Genomic DNA, 20,846 nt, shown 5'->3' on the forward strand with positions numbered 1-20,846 from the left:
ATACCTTCCATTAATTTTACCCACCACTGATGTCAAACTGACAGGTCTATAATTGCTAGGCTTCCTTCTAGAACCCTTTTTAAACAATGGAACCACATGAGCAATACGCCAATCCTCCGGCACAATCCCCGTTTCTAATGACATCTGAAAGATCTCCGTCAGAGCTCCTGCTATCTCTACACAAACTTCCCTCAAGGTCCTGGGGAATATCCTGTCAGGACCCGGAGATTTATCCACTTTTAAATTTCTTAAAAGCGCCAGTACTTCCACCTCTTTAATTGTCATAGGTTCCATAACTTCCTTACTTATTTCCCACACCTTACACAATTCAATATCCTTCTCCTTAGTGAATACCGAAGAGAAGAAATCGTTCAAAATCTCTCCCATCTCCCTCGGCTCCACACATAGCTGACCATCCTGGTTCTCTAAGGGACCAATTTTATCCCTCACTATCCTCTTGCTTTTAATATAACTGTAGAAACCTTCCGGATTTACTTCCACCTTATTTGCCAAACCAACCTCGTATCTTCTTTTAGCTTTTCTAATCTCTTTCTTAAGATTCCTTTTACATTCTTTATATTCCTCGAGCAATTCCTTCACTCCATGCTGCCTATATCTATTGTAGACATCCCTCTTTTGCCGAACCAAGTTTCTAATATCCCTTGAAAACCATGGTGCTTTCAAACCTTTAACCTTTCCTTTCAACCTAACAGGAACGTAAAGATTCTGTACCATCATAATTTCACCCTTAAATGACCTCCATTTCTCTATTACATCCTTTCCATAAAACAACTTGACCCAATCCACTCTCTCTAAATCCCTTCGCATCTCCTCAAAGTTAGCCTTTCTCCAATCAAAAATCTCAACTCTAGGTCCAGTCCTGTCCTTCTCCATAATTATATTGAAGCTAGTGCTATTGTGATCACTGGACCCGAAGTGCTCCCCAACGCATACATCTGTCAGCTGACCTATCGCATTCCCTAACAGGAGATCCAACACTGCCCCATCTCTGGTCGGTACTCCTATGTATTGTTGCAAAAAACTATCCTGCACACATTTCACAAACTCTAAACCATCCAGTCCTTTTACAGAATGAGCTTCCCAATCTACATGTGGAAAAGTAATATCTCCCAGAATCACCACCTTGCGTTTACTACAAATATCTGCTATCTCCTTATACATTTGCTCTTCCAACTCACGCTCCCCATTAGGTGGCCTATAATACACTCCTATCAGTGTTACTACACCTTTCCCATTCCTCAATTCCACCCAAATAGCCTCCCTAGAGGAGCTCTCTAATCTATCCTTCCAAAGCACCGCCATAAGATTTTCTCGGACAAGCAATGCAACACCTCCTCCTCTGGCCCCTCCTACTCTGTCACACCTGAAGCAACTAAATCCAGGAATATTTAGTTGCCAGTCACACCCTTCCTGCAACCATGTTTCACTAATAGCTACAACATCATAATTCCAGGTATCAATCCACGCTTTAAGCTCATCCACCTTTCTTACAATGCTCCTAGCATTAAAATAGATACATTTAAGATACTCTCCACCTCCTCCTCTCTTTTCATCCCTAACAATGCATTCAAATTTATTATCCTTTTCTTTCTTCTCCCCTACACCTTTGGGCTGAGCGCATCCCTTCTCCATCACCTGCCTTTCCTCCCTCTCACACTGTCTAGTTACTTGCTGTACTGCTGAACTAACCTCCTCTCCCATAGTTTCCTCAAATTGATTCCCGCCCCCCCCCCCCATCTTACTAGTTTAAAGTCTGCCCTGTAGCCCTAGCAAACCTCCCCGCTAGGATATTGGTCCCCCCAGGATTCAAGTGTAACCCGTCCTTCTTGAACAGGTCACGCCTGCCCCAGAAGAGGTCCCAATGATCCAGAAACTTGAATCCCTGCCCCCTGCTCCAATCCCTCAGCCACGCATTCATCCTCCACCTAATTCCATTCCTACTCTCACTGTTGCGTGGCACAGGCAGTAATCCCAAGATTACTACCTTTGCGGTCCTTTTTCTTAACTGCCTTCCTAACTCCCTATACTCTCGTTTCAGGACCTCTTCCCCTTTCCTACCTATGTCATTGGTAACTACATGTACCACGACCTCTGGCTCCTCACCCTCCCACTTCAGGATATCTTGGACGCGATCAGAAACGTCCCGAACCCTGGCACCAGGGAGGCAAACTACCATCTGGGACTCCCGATCACCTCCACAGAACCGCCTGTCTGAACCCCTGACTATCGAGTCCCCTATTATTATGGTCCTCTTTCTTCTATCCCTACCCTTCTGAGCTACAGGGCCGTCCTCTGTGCTGGAGGCCCGGCCACTGTCACTTCCTCCAGATAGGCTGTCCCCCCCAACAGTACTCAAACATGAGTACTTATTGTCAAGGGGTACAGCCACTGGGGTACTCTCTAGTACCTGCCTCTTCCCCTTCCTGATCGTGGCCCACGTATCTGCCTCCCATGGCCCCGGAGTGACCACCTGCCTGTAACTCCTCTCTATCACCTCCTCACTCTCCCTGACCAGGCGAAGGTCATTGAGCTACAGCTCCAATTCCCTAACTCGGTCTAAACTTCCAGTAATACTCTTTCTCCCCACCCTCCCCCCACCATTTCCATTTCCCCCTCTCACCTTATCTCCTTACCTGCCCATTATTTCCATTTGGTTCTCCTCCCCCATTCTTTTTTCCATGGCCTTCTGTCCTTTCTTATTAGATTCCCCTTCTCCAGCCCTGTATCTCTTTCACCAATCAACTTACTAGCTCTTTACTACACCCTTCTCCCCAGTTTCACCTATCACCTTGTTCCTTCCTCCCCTCCCACACCTTCTAACCCTGATGTCTCATCTTTTTTCTCCAGTCCTGATGAAGGATCTTGACCTGAAACGTCAACTGTACTGTTTTTCATAGATGCTGCCTGGCATGTTAAGTTCCTCCAGCATTTTGTGTGTGTTGCTTGGATTTCCAGCTTCTGCAGAGTTTCTCTTATTTGTGATTTACTAGTACAGTTTTGGCAGGGAGCCTAAAATCTATTATTTTATAGCCATACAAGGCTATGCAGAATTTCTCCCATTTTGTTCTGATTTTAATCTGTTAGAATCACAGAGCAATACAGCACATATACAGGCCCTTCGGTTGAGCAAGTCCACACTGATCAGCATTCACACAGCTTGTCCCAAATTCCCTGCATTCAGTCCAAGTCTCTCTGAGCCCTGCCCCTCCATGTACCTATCCAAGTGCTTCTTAAATGATACTATTGTACCTGGTTCAACCATTTATTTAGGCAGCTTGTTTCATATGCTCATTATCCTCTACATCACAAGTTCCCTACCTTTTTATGCCATGGGCTTCTCCCTTCTCACTCCCACAGATATTGTTTTGATCCCTTCAGTTTATCCAGCAGATTTTTCTCTCCCAATTCTCCTGTGTATTCTGTTGGTTGATGTGCTCCTCTCCTTCAGGTTGTCTCAGAATGTCAGAATTTGTATTCAAATCATGAAATACGTTATTTTGTAGCAGCAGTACATTGTAATATATAATAAAAATACTATAAAATAGAATAAGAAATATATATGAAATTAAATAGTGCAAAAAGAGCAAAATAAGAGGAAAAAATAGATAATTTACATGAATTCATTGTCCATTCAGAAATCTGATGGCAGCGGGGAAGAAAGTTGTTCCTAAAACACTGGGTGTTGTCTTCAGGCTCCTGTACCGCCTCCTTGACAGTAGCAGTGAGAAGAAGGCATGTTCTGGGTGATGGGCATCCTTAATGATGGATGCTGGCTTTTTGAGGCATCGCCTTTTGAAGATGTTCTCAATGCTGGGGAGGCTCGTGCCCATGATGGAACTGGCAGAGTTTGCAACTTCCTGCAGCTTTTTCCAATCCTGTGCAGAGGCCCCTTCATACCAGACGGTGATATAGCCATGGTTCATGCCCTCCACAGTATATCTTTAGAAATCTGCGAGAGTCTTTGGTGACATACATTTTCCCTCCCTAACCTGTATTTGCCTGGTACAATTCTGTGTGTTTCACTCTCCCAGCCATCTTTTACCTGTCTGTTTGTTTTCTTTTGTACATTTCTTTCTTTATTCAGTATTGTTCTACTTCACTTTTTAAAGACCCTTCTCATACCATTTCTACATTCTCACAGCCTTTTTGCCTTGACTCCCTTTGTATTTTGCCTTAAATTATTTGTAACAAATCCCTTTTGGATACCTATTATTGACTCCTGATGTACTTTTTTTAACCACTCTATGCCTTTTAAGTTTTGTGTCTGACTATTATGATTACAGCCTTTCTTAAGAAGAAAAGCAATCTTTCCCCTAAATGGAGCAATTGTAGCTTAATCTATTGCAGCGTGAACTATGCCTTCCATCTGAAATGCACTCTGATTTACTTGTAATACAGTGAATTATTCTGTAATTGAATACCTGTATTCCTTGTGCCACTCAGGGTCAACTTCACTCGGTCTGCAATGATCTATTTTGTATCTAAATCAGGGGTATTGTAAAATAAAGCCTGTATGAGTCAAAGCAGACAAATGTGTTTTAAGAGATGTAAGATTAGAACTATTCTTGACCATGTTAATGAATGTTAGCTTACCGTCTTGATTTTGAAATATATCCCATTCAAGCTCCTTGATGGCTTTCTTAATTCTGTCGTTCAGTGTCAATATTTAGTTAGGTTTCAGCCTATGTTAAATGTGACTGTCTTCAATCTGTAAGTCATCCAAATCCTTTTCTCTCTGTCACAACTAACATTTTAAAATTGCATTTTCTTCTGATTTTTGTACTGGATTATGCAAACCCCATTTCCAGAAAAGTTGGGATATTTTCCAAAATGCAATAAAAACAAAAATCTGTGATATGTTAATTCACGAGAACCCTTATTTAACTGACAAAAGTACAAAGAAAAGATTTTCAGTAGTTTTATCGACCAACTTAATTGTATTTTGTAAAGATACACAAATTTAGAATTTGATGGATGCAACACACTCAACAAAAGTTGGGACAGAGGCATGTTTACCATTGTGTTACATCACCTTTCCTTTTGATAACACATTAATCGTTTTGGAATTGAGGATACTAATTGTAGTAGATTTGCAATTGGAAATTTGGTCCATTCTTGCTTGATATAAGACTTCAGCTGCTCATCAGTCCGTGGTCTCCATTGTCTGATTCTCCTCCATACATTTTCAATAGGAGATAGATCTGGACTGGCAGCAGGCCAGTCAAGCACACACACTCAGTGTCTACAAAGCCATGCTGTTGTAGCCCATGCAGAATGTGGTCTGGCATTGTCCTGCTGAAATAAGCATGGACGTCCCGGGAAGAGACGTCACCTTGATGGCACCATATGTCTCTCTAAAATCCTAATATACGCCTCAGAGTCAATGGTACCTTCACATACATGCAACTCACCCATGCCGTGGGCACTGATGCACCCCCATACCAACACAGATCCTGGCTTTTGCACCTTTCGCTGATAACAATCAGGATGGTCATTTTCATCTTTGGCATGAAGAACTCGACGCTCGTTTTTTCCGAAAGCGAGCTGAAATGTGGACTCATCTGACCACAGCACACAGTTCCACAGTGTTTCGGTCCATCTGAGATGAGCTCGGGCCCAGAGAACTCGCTGGCGTTTCTGTATAGAGTTGATATATGGCTTCCTCCTTGCGTAATACAGTTTCAAGTTGCAATTCTGGATGCAGCGACAGACTGTGTTAAGTGACAATGGTTTTCCGAAGTACTCCCGAGCCCAGGTGGCTATAATTGTCACAGTAGCATGACGATTTCTTAGGCAGTGCCACCTGAGGGCTCGAAGATCACGCACATTCAACAGTGGTTTCCGACCTTGCCCTTTACGCACTGAGATATCTCTGAATTCTCTGAATCTTTTCACAATATTATGTACTGTAGATGTTGAAAAACCTAAATTCTGTGCAATCTTGCATTGGGATATGTTCCTTTTGAACTGACTAACAATTCTCTCATGAATTTTGGCACAAAGGGGTGAGCCACGACCCATCCTTGCTTGCAAAGACTGAGCCTTTGATGGATGCTACTTTTATACCCAGTCACGATACCTCACCTGCTACCAATTAGCCTGCTTAATGTGGAGTCTTCCAAACCGGCATTACTTGAATATTCTATGCACTTCTCAATCTTATTTTAACTCTGTCCCAACTTTTTTTGAGTGTGTTACAGCCATCAAATTCTAAATTTATGTATATTTACAAAATACAATTCAGTTGGTCAGTAAAACTATTGAAAATCTTTTATTTGTTCTTTTGTCAGTTAAATAAGGGTTCACGTGAATTAACATATCACAGATTTTTGTTTTTATTGCATTTTGGAAAATATCCCAACTTTTCTGGAAATGGGGTTTGTACCTTACAACAGTAAGTTATTATGTTTTCTTTTGGAAAGAATTTGTTAGGTAAGTAAGGGGACAGCTTATTAACCATATTTGATTCTTTTGCTGTCTTTGTTGCAGGACAAAGGTTCATTCTGTCTAACCTATGAATCTTCAATGACTCGGCTGTATCGTGAGGGGAGGACTGAAACTGTGCGTTCATGTACAGTTGAGACTTGCAATTTTGTGACAGCACTGGAAAGTAAAAAGCTTTCGGTGAGGAAGGATTACTGTACACTAGGGGTCTCGGTGTGTAAGCTCATGCCCAGACTGGCCAAATAGATTGGTATTCTATTAACATGTTTGTCAGTTGGTATGTGAAACCAATATCAGAATAATGCAATAATAGATAATTAAGGAGATCACGAAGAATAGAGAAAATTGGGATGAAATTTCTTTTGCCTCTTGAATAATGTTCTAATAAAAGTATTTATTGTTTCTTTAGAAGTCTTGATAAGGTTGCATTATATTTAAATTTCTTTCCCTCTGCAGAGGGAAGAGTGCCTGAGTCTATTCCGTATTGCAGCCAAAAATCACCAGCACATCAGTAGGCTTGCTATGTCTGGATATGGTGTCGATCGGCATCTCTTCTGCCTCTATGTGGTGTCCAAGTACCTGGGAGTCAATTCGCCCTTCCTTCAAGAGGTAAAAGTTTGTCAGTTGTGACGTTAGGTAGTAAAATGGAAGAGAAGTTAAGTTGAGACTAGTATCTATTTTGCTGCTAGCAGGGTAAGTTATCATCCTAACCTTCATGGAACTTGCAGGAGACAGCATTCAGCAATCAGAAAACAAGCCATTCTGACTTCGCATCACTCATCCAATTAATAGGGACATAGGATCAAATATGGTTTCTGTTCAGAGAGAAACAAAAAACATCCATTCCATTCACGAACTAAAGGAAATAAGAGCAGGAGTAGTTCCCCTGGCCCCTCAAGACAGCTATGCCATTTAAAGTGTTCGTGGCTGATCTATACTAGCCTTCATTTCTCTACTGTACCAGAAGTTCTTCACTCTCAGTTCCTCAATCTTTTGAAAGTTTAAGTACTTCTAATGAGTTAGTCTCCACAAATTCTGGGGTAGAGAATTCACAAAATTCACTATAGCTTGTTGAAACAGTAAGGGATGTACAATAAATATCAGCTTTGCTAGTGATGTCACCGTCCGAAAAATAAGTAACTGTTTCGGCTCTGACGGAATCAGTGTTTTCAAGATTCATTCAAGATGTATTCAAGATGCAGTGGAAGAGACACAGTGAGAACAAGAGAAATTCTATACAAGTTTCCCCTGCAATCCAAAGGTAGAGCGTTCCTATGAAAACGTTTGTAAACCGAAATGTTGTAAAGCGAAGAAGCAATTACCATTAATTTATATGAAAAAAGTTTGAGTGTTCCCAGACCCAAAAAATAACCTACCAAATAACACATAAAACCTAAAATAACACTAACATATAGTAAAAGCAGGAATGATATGATAAATATACACCCTATATAAAGAAACAATATTGTATGTAAGGTGTTGTTTCATTTATCAAAATTGGGAAGACAACGAGCCAAAGTCGATTTGGAGAAAAAAAAATCAGCACGTACACGCATACGTACGCATGTACATGCATGCGGAAACAACTACCCGCACAAGGTTTCACGGTCATTGTTGTCTTTCTCAGGGTAAACACACATATAAAGCAGGCGTCTTTTTTTCGTAAAAGTGAAAATCCTCTTTGGTTAGCGAAAACAGGTACTAATGTAGGTCTTTGTAACAGCGAGTTGTCGTAAAGCAAACGTTTGAAAAACGGGACACCTGTAATTAGCGGATGACAGAGTAAATGACAAAATTCAAAACCAAGCCATTGCAGATGCAGGGTATCTGGAATCTCAGCAATGTAAAATAGCAAATCTGAAAACATCTGGAAAGTGAAAATGAATTAACATTTCGGGTCAAGATCAAGTTAAAAGGACTAAAGATGCAGGACAAAGAAGGTGATAATGGGACTTGCAATAAATGAAAAGGCTGTCTTAGGCTACAATGGTAAAAGCCATGTGATGCAACTCATTCATAAAGTGTCAGGCATCATATAGTTATTGAAATATTAAAGGGGTGGACCAGGAGTATAGAACAAAATGTATTGAATTGATTAAAGTACTCTTAAGATAAATTGAGAAACTTGGTTAAGTTTCGTTAAGTTTAAGTTTGGTCATTGGTATTGAAACGGGAGGGGAAGACGTCATATTGAGATTATTGGAAAGCATAGTAAATGTAGGAAGTGCCTTGATTCAAATGTGATGAGAATGCAATATGTCTTTTAATCATGGAATATCATAGATGATTTCATGTCTACAAGATGAACTCCAGTAGGTTGTCCTATATGAAATTAGAACTGTATCATTTTTTAGGTGCTTTCCGAACCATGGTGTCTTTCAACGAGTCAAACACCCATCCAGCAGATTGAACTATTCGACCTTGTGAATCATCCGGAATATGTCTCCATTGGAGGTGGTTTTGGCCCAGTGAGTGTTTTGATATATATTCGCATTTAATTTTTTCGTCCCATTTTCTTTTCCTACTTGCCTAACACCCATTTCCCAATATGTTACTTAGATACCTATTTCTCAGTTCTATTGCAGTTCATCCATTTAGTTGCCAGGCTTGTAGATGTAAAGAATTATGTATTTTGGTTATTCCTGTACCTGTTGAAATTAAACAATTTTAGTTTCAATAACATTGTTAATGTGTATTTTGGGTCTATTTGCTCCAACACAAGATATTAATGTATTTCTTCAATGAAAAAATACAAAGATTTTCTTCATATTCAGTACGAGGAGCTGGGCACCAAATTGAAATGAATAATCTCTGGAGTATTACCTGAAAGAAACTAATGCTTTAAACCGTGCACAGAGGGAATTTGTAAAGGGGCCATGAAGATATTGAGAAGCAAAATGTACTGCAGACACTGTAAATCTAAAGTAAAATCAGAATGCTGAAATACTCTGTAGGTCACTATCTCTGAAGAGAGATGCAGAGTTAAAATTGTGTTTTTTATTATCCACATCAAATCCTACCCTCCCATTAGCTATTTATTAGAATGTCTCCATTATGTTGTGTACCTTTTGATAGGTCTTGTGACAAAGAACCAAAAAATAGAGTGGATCTGTTTCAAAGACATGGTTATTGCTTGCAAGGAGAAACCCCTCCACTCCTAGTTGAAGGCAGGCTGCTTCTGATTTACAGCTTACAATGTTTGTTTTTATACAAATTCTCAGGCTATTCTTTGGTTGTTGTCTGTTCTGGATTCAGCTCCTCCACTGCAGTACAGCTGCAGTACTCAAGGCCAGCAGTATATCAATTTCCCATTAGTTACACAGTGAACAATGATCAGGACATTACATGCTTCTTGACACATACATACTTAGCTTATAGCAAAGCACTCTGGGATTATACAGGTTCTATTTTGTCACATTACAAGATTAAATACACAAAAATCTCAAAGGTTGGAATATATTTCCACAATAGGATCTCTGTTAGCTTACCTGAGGTCATCCTTCATATGGCCACTCAGTGGCCACTTTTTCAGATATCTTCTGTAAACCATCTGCTTCAAGGTTCGATGGGTTGTGCATTTAGAGATGCTCTTATGAACATCACTGTTGTAACTCATGATTACTTGAGTTAAAAAACCTTCTTGTCAGCTTGAATCAGTCTTTCTGATTAACAAGGCATTTCTGCCCACAGAACTACCACCCACTGGATGCTCTTTGTTTTTCACACCATTCTCTGTAAACTCTAGAGTCTGTTGTGTGTGACTATCATAGGAAATCAGCAGTTTCTGCAATACTCAAACCACTGACTGGTACCAACAATCATTCCACTGTTAAAGTCACTTAGATCACATTTCGTCCATATTCTGATGTTTGGTCTGAACAACTTGATCATGTAGTATGCTTTTCTGTATTGAATTGCTGCCATATGATCCGCTGATTAGGTATTTACATTAGTGAGCAGTTGTACAGATATACCTAATAATGCAACTGAGACAGAGTCCTGAATAACTTATTCCAAACAAGTCCTGTGATGCTGCTAGCTTTCAATCAGAGTGGGAGGAAAGAGGAAAATAAGGTGGAGAGTGGGATGGCAAGTGCAATTTAGAGTACAGAAAGTTGTTACGGCTGCCAAGTCATTGTAGCACTGATTTTTAGAAGTAAGTTGGCATTTAAAGAACCTTACTCCATGGCAGTCACTGTACAACAGCTGTGAAGGTAAATTAAGGAGATGGAGAGGTGACGCTCTCCCTTTTGCCTCGGTGAAATATTTAACATAAGCCTATCATAATGTGCATATAGATTAATAACCTTGAAACTGAATCCCTTATCTCTCTTTTCAGGTTGCAGATGATGGTTATGGTGTTTCTTACATAATCGTTGGAGACCACCTCATCAACTTTCACATCTCCTGCAAAGTCTCTAGCCCCTTGACGGTAAAGTTGCAGCACTCGGTCCTTGCTTTCTCTGGACTTACTGGTGCAGAAAGAAGGATAATGCTTTCATTATTTTTTTTGCTTCTGCTCTGCCTATTTAACATTACAAAAGGCTAAAGGGTTGTATTCATTGTACAACTTGTATGTGTTTTATTCATTTTTGTTTTATCCCTCTTCTGGTTCATTCATTTTCACTGTATCATCCTCTGCCCAACAGATCAGGAAGATAGTCTCCAAATTGCAGTCAAACTCCAGTAGTCTGGTATGCTAGTGCTGGGACTACAGCATGCTATTTTTACAAACACCATTTCCAGAAAAGTTGGGATATTTTCCAAAATGCAATAAAAACAAAAACCTGTGATATGTTAATTCACGTGAACCCTTATTTAACTGACAAAAGTACAAAGAAAAGATTTTCAATAGTTTTACTGACCAACTTTTGTAAATATGCACAAATTTAGAATTTGATGGCTGCAACACACTCAACAAAAGTTGGGACAGAATTAAAATAAGATTGAAAAGTGCACAGAATACTCAAATAACACTGGCTTGGAAGACTCCACATTAAGCAGGCTAATTGGTAGCAGGTGAGGTATCGTGACTGGGTATAAAAGTAGCGTCCATCAAAGGCTCAGTCTTTGCAAGCAAGGATGGGTCGTGGCTCACCCCTTTGTGCCAAAATTCGTGAGAGAATTGTTAGTCAGTTCAAAAGGAACATTTCCCAACGCAAGATTGCACAGAATTTAGGTCTTTCAACATCTACAGTACATAATATTGTGAAAAGATTCAGAGAATTCAGAGATATCTCAGTGCGTAAAGGGCAAGGTCGGAAACCACTGTTGAATGTGCGTGATCTTCGAGCCCTCAGGTGGCACTGCCTAAGAAATTGTCATGCTACTGTGACAATTATAGCCACCTGTGCTCGTGTGCTGTGGTCAGATGAGTCCACATTTCAGCTAGCTTTCGGAAAAAACGAGCGTGCCAAAGATGAAAATGACCATCCTGATTGTTATCAGCGAAAGGTGCAAAAGCCAGGATCTGTGATGGTATGGGGGTGCATCAGTGCCTACAGCATGGGTGAGTTGCATGTATGTGAAGGTAACATTGACTCTGAGGCGTATATTAAGATTTTAGAGAGACCTATGTTGCCAACAAGGCGACGTCTCTTCCCGGGACATCCATGCTTATTTCAGCAGGACAATGCCAGACCACATTCTGCAAGGACTACAACAGTGTGGCTTTGTAGACACTGAGTGTGTGTGCTTGACTGGCCTGCTGCCAGTCCAGATCTATCTCCTATTGAAAATGTATGGAGGAGAATCAGACAATGGAGACCACGGATTGTTGAGCAGCTGAAGTCTTATATCAAGCAAGAATGGACCAAATTTCCAATTGCAAATCTACTACAATTAGTATCCTCAATTCCAAAACGATTAATGTGTTATCAAAAGGAAAGGTGATGTAACACAATGGTAAACATGCCTCTGTCCCAACTTTTGTTGAGTGTGTTGCAGCCATCAAATTCTAAATTTGTGTATATTTACAAAATACAATTAAGTTGGTCAGTAAAACTATTGAAAATCTTTTCTTTGTACTTTTGTCAGTTAAATAAAGGTTCGGGTGAATTAACATATCACAGATTTTTGTTGCATTTTGGAAAATATCGCAACTTTTCTGGAAATGGGGTTTGTATATGTTACACAGTAGTATAATAATTTTTTTCAGTAAGAATCAGAATCAAGTTTATTTTCACTGGCATATATTGTAAAATTTGCTTTGTGCCTCAGTACATTCCAATACATAATAAAAACTATAAATACAAGAAATACATACACACACTGTACTGTGCAAAAGTCTTAGGCACTGGTAAAATAATTCTGTAACGCGAAGATGCTTTTAAAGATAATAAAATGAAGAGTTTCTAAATATATAAAAACTTGCTATAAATGTAGTAAATGATGAAAACCTAAATCAAATCAGTATTTGCTGTGACCACCCTTTGCCTTTAAAACTGCATTCTCTTAGGTAGACTCTCATGCAGCTATTTAAGAAAATCAGCTGGTGGGTTGCAGTTCTTCTGCAGATTTTGGCTGTCTTGCCTGCTTCTGTCTCTCCAGGTAATCCAGACAGCCTTGATGATGTTGAGATTAGTGCTCTGTGGAGGCCTTACCGTTGATTGCAGAATTTCTTGTTCTTTTCAGAGACGATAGTTATTTAGGACCTTGGTCGTGTGTTTGCGGCCATTCTCCTGCTGCAAAATGAAGTTGCGACCTATCAGGAGCCTTTCTGATGGTATTCCGTGATGGATGAGTATCTGCTTGTGCTTCTCAGCATTGAGGATTCCATTAATTGTGACCAGATCACCTACTCCATTTGCAAAAACGCAGCCCCAAGTCTGTAGGGAGCCTCCACCATGCTTCACTGTTGGCTGCAGGCACTCATCCATATTGCACTTTCCCCTGCTCTTCTCCGGACAGACTGCCTGCTGTTTGATCCAAAATTTTCAAATTTTTCTGCCATTTTGCTGCCATTTTTCAGCACCCTTGTGTTTTTGTGCATAGGTGAGTCCCTTTATTTCCACTTCGGAGGAATGGCTTTTTGGCAGTAATTCTTCCATGAAGGCCACTTCTGATAAAACTTTTCCAGGCTGTAGAGGGGTGTACTTGGGTTCCAGTGATTTCTGTGAGTCCAGAGTTGATAGCAGTGTTGGACTTGTTCCAATTTTGAAGGGACGTCAGTTTAATTTATATCTCCTCTGCTGCACTCAGTTTCTGTGGCTGCCCACTATGTTTTTGGTCCCCAACCTTGCCCATTTCTTTGTATTTCTTCAGAAGAGCTTGGATGGCACATTCTGACAATCCTGTCTGCTGCAAAATTTTGGCTTGGGAGAGATCTTGCTGGTACCTTATGTCCTGTTGCTATGCTTACTTTTCCCATGGTGTAAGAACTGATCATTTGAAGATTCACTGTCACCTCTGCCACACCCTCACATTTGAGTTTGGTTATTCTTTGCCCAGTTTGATTTCTTCTACACCTGTTTCTTTTTCAGTTGTAAAGTGGTCTATTACTTAATATGTTGCTTTCTTTAACAAAATACATAAATTTCTCTGTAACATTTTTTTTGAAATTCAGTGTTTAGCAATATAAAATTTGCTTTTTTCGACTGATATGTTAATGCAGAAGACAAAAAATGAACAACTAAAACAAAATCTATGTCTACCTATCTATATATAAAAATTAAAAAAATTAGGGTGCCTAAGACTTTTGCACTATGTGTTTATATAAAAAGTATACAGAGTTAGTGTTAGTTGGTTCATTATCCATTCAGAAATCTGATGGTGGAAGGGAAAAAGCTGTTCCTGAAATGTAGGGTGTGTGTCTTCAGGCTCCTGTACCACCTCATTGATGGTGGTAATGGGGTCCATAATGATAGCTACTGCCTTTTTGAGGTATCACCTTTTAAAGGTGTCCTGGACGCTGGAGAGGTCGGTGCCCATGATGGAACTGGCTGAGCTTATAACTTTCTGCAGCTCTTTACAAAACCTCTTTACCAGACAGAATGCAACCAGTCAGAATCCTCTCCATGATACGTTTGTAGAAATTTATGAGTGTATCAGGTGACTAGGGGGCAGGGCTTCGGATTCCTGGATTATTGGGGCCTCTATAGGGGGAGGTACGACTTGTACAAAAAGACGGGTTACACCTGAACCCAAAGCGGTCCAATATCCTAGCAGGCAGATTTAATAGAGCTGTTCAGGAGGGTTTAAACTAATTTGGCAGGGGGATAGGAACCAGAGTGATAGAGATGAGGAAGGGGAAAACAGAAATAAATCAAAGATAACATGCAACAGTGATGATAGAAAGGACAGGCAGGAGATGAGGTATGATCACAGCCAGTGGGATGAGTTACAGGGCAATAGAGGTGTGGTGCATTTAAAACAAAAAGCAACAAATACTAGACTGAAAGTGTTATATTTGAATGCACGCAGTATAAGAAATAAAATGGACAATCTTGAAATTTAGCTACAGGTTGGCAAGTATGAAGTTGTGCCCATCTCAGAAACTTGGCTAAGGGATGGCTACCATTGAGAACTGAAAGTCCAAGGATATATAGTGTATCAGAAAGATAGGCTAGTAGGCAGAGGGGTTGATGTGGCTCTGTGTATAAGAAATAATATTAAATCATTAGAAAAGAATGATGTAGGATCGGAAAGTGTAGAATCTCGATGGGTTGAGTTAAGAAATGACAAGGGTGAAAGGACCCTAGTGGCAGTTGTATACAGGCCTCCAAACAGCAGCCGGGATGTGGATTACAAATTACAGCAGGAGATAGAAAAAGTGTGTCAGAAGGGCAATGTCATGATAATCATTGGGGATTTGAACATGAAAGTGGATTGGGAAAACCAGGCCAGTACTGAACCTCGAGAGAAAATTTGTGGAATGTCTAAGGGATGGCTTTTTAGAACAGATTGTTGTTGAGCCCACTAGGGGATTGGCTGTTCTGGATTGGGTGTTGTGCAATGATCTGGAGTTGATAAGAGAGCTTAAGGAATCCTTAGGGTAGATACTAGAAGCATTTTTAAGTATATAAAGGGTAAAAGAGAGTTGAGGGCAGATATAGGACCAATAGAAAATATGCTGGAGATACTGTGATGAGAGATGTAGAGATGGCAGAGGAACTGAATGTGTATTTTGCATCAGTCTTTATAGTGGAAGACATCTGCAGTATACCTGACATTCAAGAGTGTTGGAAGTGAAGTATGCATTGTGAAAATTACGACTGAGTAGGTGCTGAGGAAACTTAATAGTCCGAGGGTGGATAAATCTCTTGGACCTGATGTAATGCATTCTCGGGTTCTGAAGGAAATAGCTAGTGAGATTGTGGAGGCATTAACAATGATCTTTTAAGAATTGATAGATTCGGGCATTGTACTGGATGACTGGAAAATCACAAATGTTACTCCACTATTTAAGAAGGGTGGGAGGCAGCAGAAAGGAAACTATAGATCTGTTAGTCTGACGTCAGTGGTTGGGAAGTTGTTGGAATCGATTGTTAGGGATGAGATTATGGAGTACCTAGAGGCACATGACAAGATAGGGCAAAGCCAGCATGGTTTCCTGAAAGGAAAATCCTGCCTGACTAACCTACTGCAATTTTTTGAGGAAATTACAAACAGGGTGGGGGGGTGTGTGTGTGTGTGTTCCCTCAACATCCCCCTCCCTGAAGCTCATGATCAGTTCCTTGATCTTACTGAGATTGAGTGCAAGGTTGTTGCTGTCATCCCACACAAGCATCTGATCTATCTCACTCCTGTATGCTTCCTTGTCACCACTTGAAATTCTGCCAGCAATAGTTGTGTTGTTGGCAAATTTTAAGAGGAACTGGAAATATTCAAGCATTCCAGATCCTGGCTCTGGCCACAAGCCCACTCATGTTAACTATCCCTGGAGTTCATGACTCCAACCCACTGGGCTGGCTCTGACCCTGACTGCACTCTGGACCCCTGGCTCACACTCAGAAACAATGAGGTTAGGTGCTGAATGGTCAGGGTTTCTGAACAATTAGATTAGTTTATTGTCATGTACACCAGGATGCAATTACATTCATTGGGGCAGAGTAAACACGATAATAATGAATACAGCAATGAGTGCAAAATAGCAATGGTGCAAAGTTCAATGTAAAGTAGTACCAAAAGAAATGCTAGAGTATTGATAATGGAATAACTGAGACAATTGGATTTAAGAGACCTTGCACTGAATGTTAGTAAGTCCATTGATAGACTTCAGTAAGGGAAGTTGAGGGAACACCTACCAGTCCTTACCAAGGGATCAGAAGTGGAAAGGGTCAGCAGTTTCAAATCCTGGGTGTCAGCATATCTTGGGCATTGCTGGAATGTGTGATGTGAAAAAGGTGATTGGTTCAGAAGTCTGATAGCAGCAGGGGAAAAAGCCATTCCTGACTGTAAGATTTCAGAGTTCTAATCTAATTGCAGCCTAGTATACGGCAAGGAAGAGTTAAACGGTTATTTCCTCTACTTTAAGAATTTCTTCTGCTTTTCGCAAAACTTGTGCCTCAGTATCATTCAATCACTGAGTGATTTATAAATAGAAATCCAAAAGTATCTTGATTTTCTCTGTTTCCTTATCCTCCATCTTTGCCAGCATGTTATGCCAAATCCTACATGCTCTTGTTTTTATATCCCCTTGTGTGGCACTTTAAAAACACTGTTCTGTAAACCCAGTGACCTAGTAACTAGCAGCAGGAATACTGATTGAACTCAACAGATCAAGCAGCATCTCTGGAGGCAGATGGATGGTCGACCTTTCATGTCAAGACCCTTCATCTGGACTGATTTTTTTTTTGCTCCAGATTCTAGCATCCACAGTATCTTGTATCTACCTAGATTGCTCTTTCGATTCTTCCAGTTACAAACTCAAAAATTCTCTTTTCCATTTCATAAATCTATATTGAATCTGCCAGGTTCTATTCCTGTCACCACCTAATTAATAGTGGAGTCTAGCATTATCCCCACAATTTGTGTCAGGCTGTCTGGTCTGGTTCCCTATTAAATCAGTCACAATCGAATGGCAGAGGAGACATGATGGGCTTGAATAGCTCATTTCTGCCTCCTTTTTTGAAAATGTCTTTAATGTGTGTGTTATATTTGTTTGAATCTGCCATCTGTTTGTATCATGAGCAAACATTGATAAACTAGACAATCCTGTCATCCAAATTATTGGCATGGATTGTGAAGAACTGGCGCCAGCACCAAACCAAGGGCATAATGCTGGTCTCAGCTTCCTACATGAAAACTTGACCCTTCCCTCTGTTGTTTGTCCTTTAACCAATCCTAAATCTATGCCATTATATAACCCTCAATATTGTGTACAAATTTTGTTTACTAATTTCTTGTGTAGCACCTTGTTAGAGGCCTGTAGTAAACTACATTTAGTTGCCCCTTACCTATGTACTAGTTGCTACCTCAAACAAAATTCCAATACATTTATCACTAAATTTAATGAATCCTTGTTAGCTCTACCCATTCTTATCTGTAACCCCAATTCATTAAATGTGAATTCCAATTAAAATCCCATCATAACTTTTCAGCTCCATCCGTGACCACAGTTATATCCAAACTATCCAGCATTGTGTAAATGACTGTTCTTCTCCTGAGATGTATGTAGTTATTTGCTTTCAGTGATACTCATATGAAGAGCCAATGCCCTGAAGCATTAAATATTTCTCTCTCCACAGACACAGGCTGACTTGCTGAGTATCACAGCATTTTCTGTTTTTATTTCAGATTTCAAGTTGGGTTTATTCTCATATGTGCAAGTAGTGTGAGGTACATTTACAATGAAAAACTTATTTGCAGCAGTATCACAACACATAGAACATAAATTATGCAATACAGTGAAGAAAGACTGTGCAAAGCATGACAATGATGTTTTAAAAAATTGAGAAATGAATGATAGTGCAAGATTGGATCTGTACTGTACCATTGTTGAGGTAAGATTAGGGTTGTGCAGGTTGGTTATGCACCTTCCTGATGGTTATAGGTAAATAGTTGTTTCTGACCTAGTGTGGTGAGGCTTCTGTCCCTCCTTCCTAAAGAGCACAACCCCAATGATCCAGCTTCCGTAGTTTAAAAAAAAGATGAAGGAATGAATCCTAACTCTAGATAAAGATTGTTCATAAAAGACAAGGAATGAGCTGTGTGGGTTTTCACAAATAGAATGATAGAGGTGTTTTGTGTTTCAGAAAAGCTGGAGCAACTCATTTGTTGAACACCAAAAAAATTGAACTCAAAGTGCACTAAAAACACTTTACATTTTTACATCATCATGTCAGAGCAACCACTTAAATTGAAAGCCCAACTCGATGTCAGTGGTTGTGAATTACATACATTTCCATCAATTATGTTACCTTACACACCCCTCACCCCAGAATGCACTGTAACTGGCATTGTGAGCCTGTCTAGAGTTGGGACAAGCTGCCCGGCTCAGCTCCTATGATCCAAGAGTGAAAGAACAGCAGGTGCCTCTGGCTCACTCAGAGGTATGTTGATACACTCGTGGTCATGTTGTGATAGCAGGGGCATGTAACAGAAACCTCCAAATCTTGGTGAGGCCAGCTTAAGGTGATCTACCAAAGTAAGTTCAGGTTTTACCGCTTTATCTATGATAAAAGTCTTTTCTCTCTGTCCCCTTTGTAAGGGGGCCTAAGGGAATGTTGCTGTGCTTCATGGCGGACGAAAACAAATGAGGCAGAATGTAAATCAACAGGAACCCAAGAGTGCTGCACGCCATGATGGGAGGTGTTGGTGTAGGCCTCCGTTAGTCTCGATAGACCATGGATTTGCACCTTGGAAAGTTTCCAGGGCGCAAGCCTGGGCAAGCTTTTTTTTAATGGAAGACTGGCAGTTGCCCAAGCTGCAAGTCTCCCCTCTCCATGCCACCAATGTTGTCCAAGGGAAGGGCATTAGGACCCATACAGCTTGGCACCAGTAGGAATAGGTGAAAGGAATTGAATTTACTATGAGTAAAATGCTGCTGAGAGTCTGAACAGGCAGTCGTGGCATCAGGAATTAAATCACTTGGCCCTCTTAATGGTTGTCTGTATACCAACTCAGCCATGGACAACTGCAGGTCCGCTTGTGGAGCTGTTCTGAGCCCCAGCAGGACCCACGGGAGACGACCATGCCAACAATCATTGGTCAAGGAAGCCCTCAGAGCAGCCTTTAAGGAGCGGTGAAACCATTCGCATAGTCCATTGGACTGTGGGTGGTATGCCATGGTGTGATGTAGCCTAACGCTGAGGTTTTGTATGAATTGGGGACCGCGGTCAGAGGAAATATCAGATGGGGTTGTAAACCCAGCCACTCAGGTGCTGATGAATTCCCGAGCCACATCTACGGACATCATCGATGCTAAGGCGATGACCTCTGGCAACCTTGTAGTACAGTTCACCATAGTAAGGAGGTGGGGGAAGAGAATCAACAAGGTCTACATTGACGTGGTTAAACTATCACTCATGGACCTCAAAAGATGCCAGAGGCACCTGAACATGACTTAATTTTTGCCCGCCTGCACTCCACATGGACTACAGTCCAATCACACATGTCCTTTCAAAGCCATACCACACAAACTTAAGCGCAGCTTCCGGCCCTGAAGCGAGAAACCATATATGGAGTCAAAAACAGTCCACCTCCAGTTTGTGGGCATGATTGGACGAGGGTAACCAGTTGAGATATCACACAGGAGAGAAACCTTAGCTTTCCGAACTTAATGCCAGCCAACTGCAGGCCTGAGTCTGCTGTTCTGTAAGCCTGTAGGTCTCAGTAGCTTGGTGGGCTGTGATGCTGGCGTAGTCAGCCCCTATGTGTACAGCCTCAATGGCTGACCGTGAGAGGCAATCAGCCATGGCATTTTTTTCCCCTTGATATGTTGTGTATCATTTGTGAACTCTGATATGTAGGCTAGATGGCAGACCAAAGGGTCTGATATTTTGGGCCATCATGTGCATGAGGGGTTTATGGTCAACGAATGCTGTGAAATGGCAACCCTCTAGAAGAAAATGAAAACAGCAGAAAGCCAGATAGAGACTGAGACACTCATGGTCAAACATGCTGTACTTCCTTTTGGGGGGACAGAGCTGGTGGCTGAAGAAGGCGTGGCTGCCACAAACCAACTGTTCATGCACAGCTCCCAGAGCATAGTCTTAAGCCTCAGTAGTAATGGTTATGGGTATGTTGGGGAACAGGTGTGCCTGTAGGGTTGCGTTAGAAAGAGATTGTTTTGTATCATCAAATGCCCTGGTCATGTCCACTGACCAGTCAGGCACTTGATTAGGGATATTGCCTTTAAAGCGCATTATACTGGGGAGCATAAGTACAACAGTTCGTGGAATGAAGCGGTGATTGTAATTCACCATGCCTAAAAACTCCTG

The 20,846-nt window shown here is 40.9% G+C and overlaps 1 protein-coding gene across 11 annotated transcripts in view; it reads left to right on the plus strand.

The window, feature by feature from the left end:
- LOC132383234 (carnitine O-palmitoyltransferase 1, liver isoform-like) overlaps nucleotides 1-20,846 on the plus strand; it is a 120,626-nt gene that overhangs the window by 86,721 nt on the left and 13,059 nt on the right. For 10 of the 11 annotated variants that reach the window (XM_059954144.1, XM_059954145.1, XM_059954150.1 and 7 more), the window contains 4 exons: nucleotides 6,511-6,645; nucleotides 6,922-7,074; nucleotides 8,820-8,933; nucleotides 10,805-10,897. In XM_059954144.1, coding sequence (XP_059810127.1) covers nucleotides 6,511-6,645; nucleotides 6,922-7,074; nucleotides 8,820-8,933; nucleotides 10,805-10,897 — 495 coding nt within the window. Of the gene's footprint in view, nucleotides 1-6,510; nucleotides 6,646-6,921; nucleotides 7,075-8,819; nucleotides 8,934-10,804; nucleotides 10,898-13,098; nucleotides 13,459-20,846 lie in introns of all 11 variants that reach the window. The other variant, XR_009508577.1, reaches the window with a different exon arrangement.

Source organism: Hypanus sabinus, chromosome 29 (genome assembly GCF_030144855.1).
Source record: "Hypanus sabinus isolate sHypSab1 chromosome 29, sHypSab1.hap1, whole genome shotgun sequence".
NCBI lineage: Eukaryota > Metazoa > Chordata > Chondrichthyes > Myliobatiformes > Dasyatidae > Hypanus > Hypanus sabinus.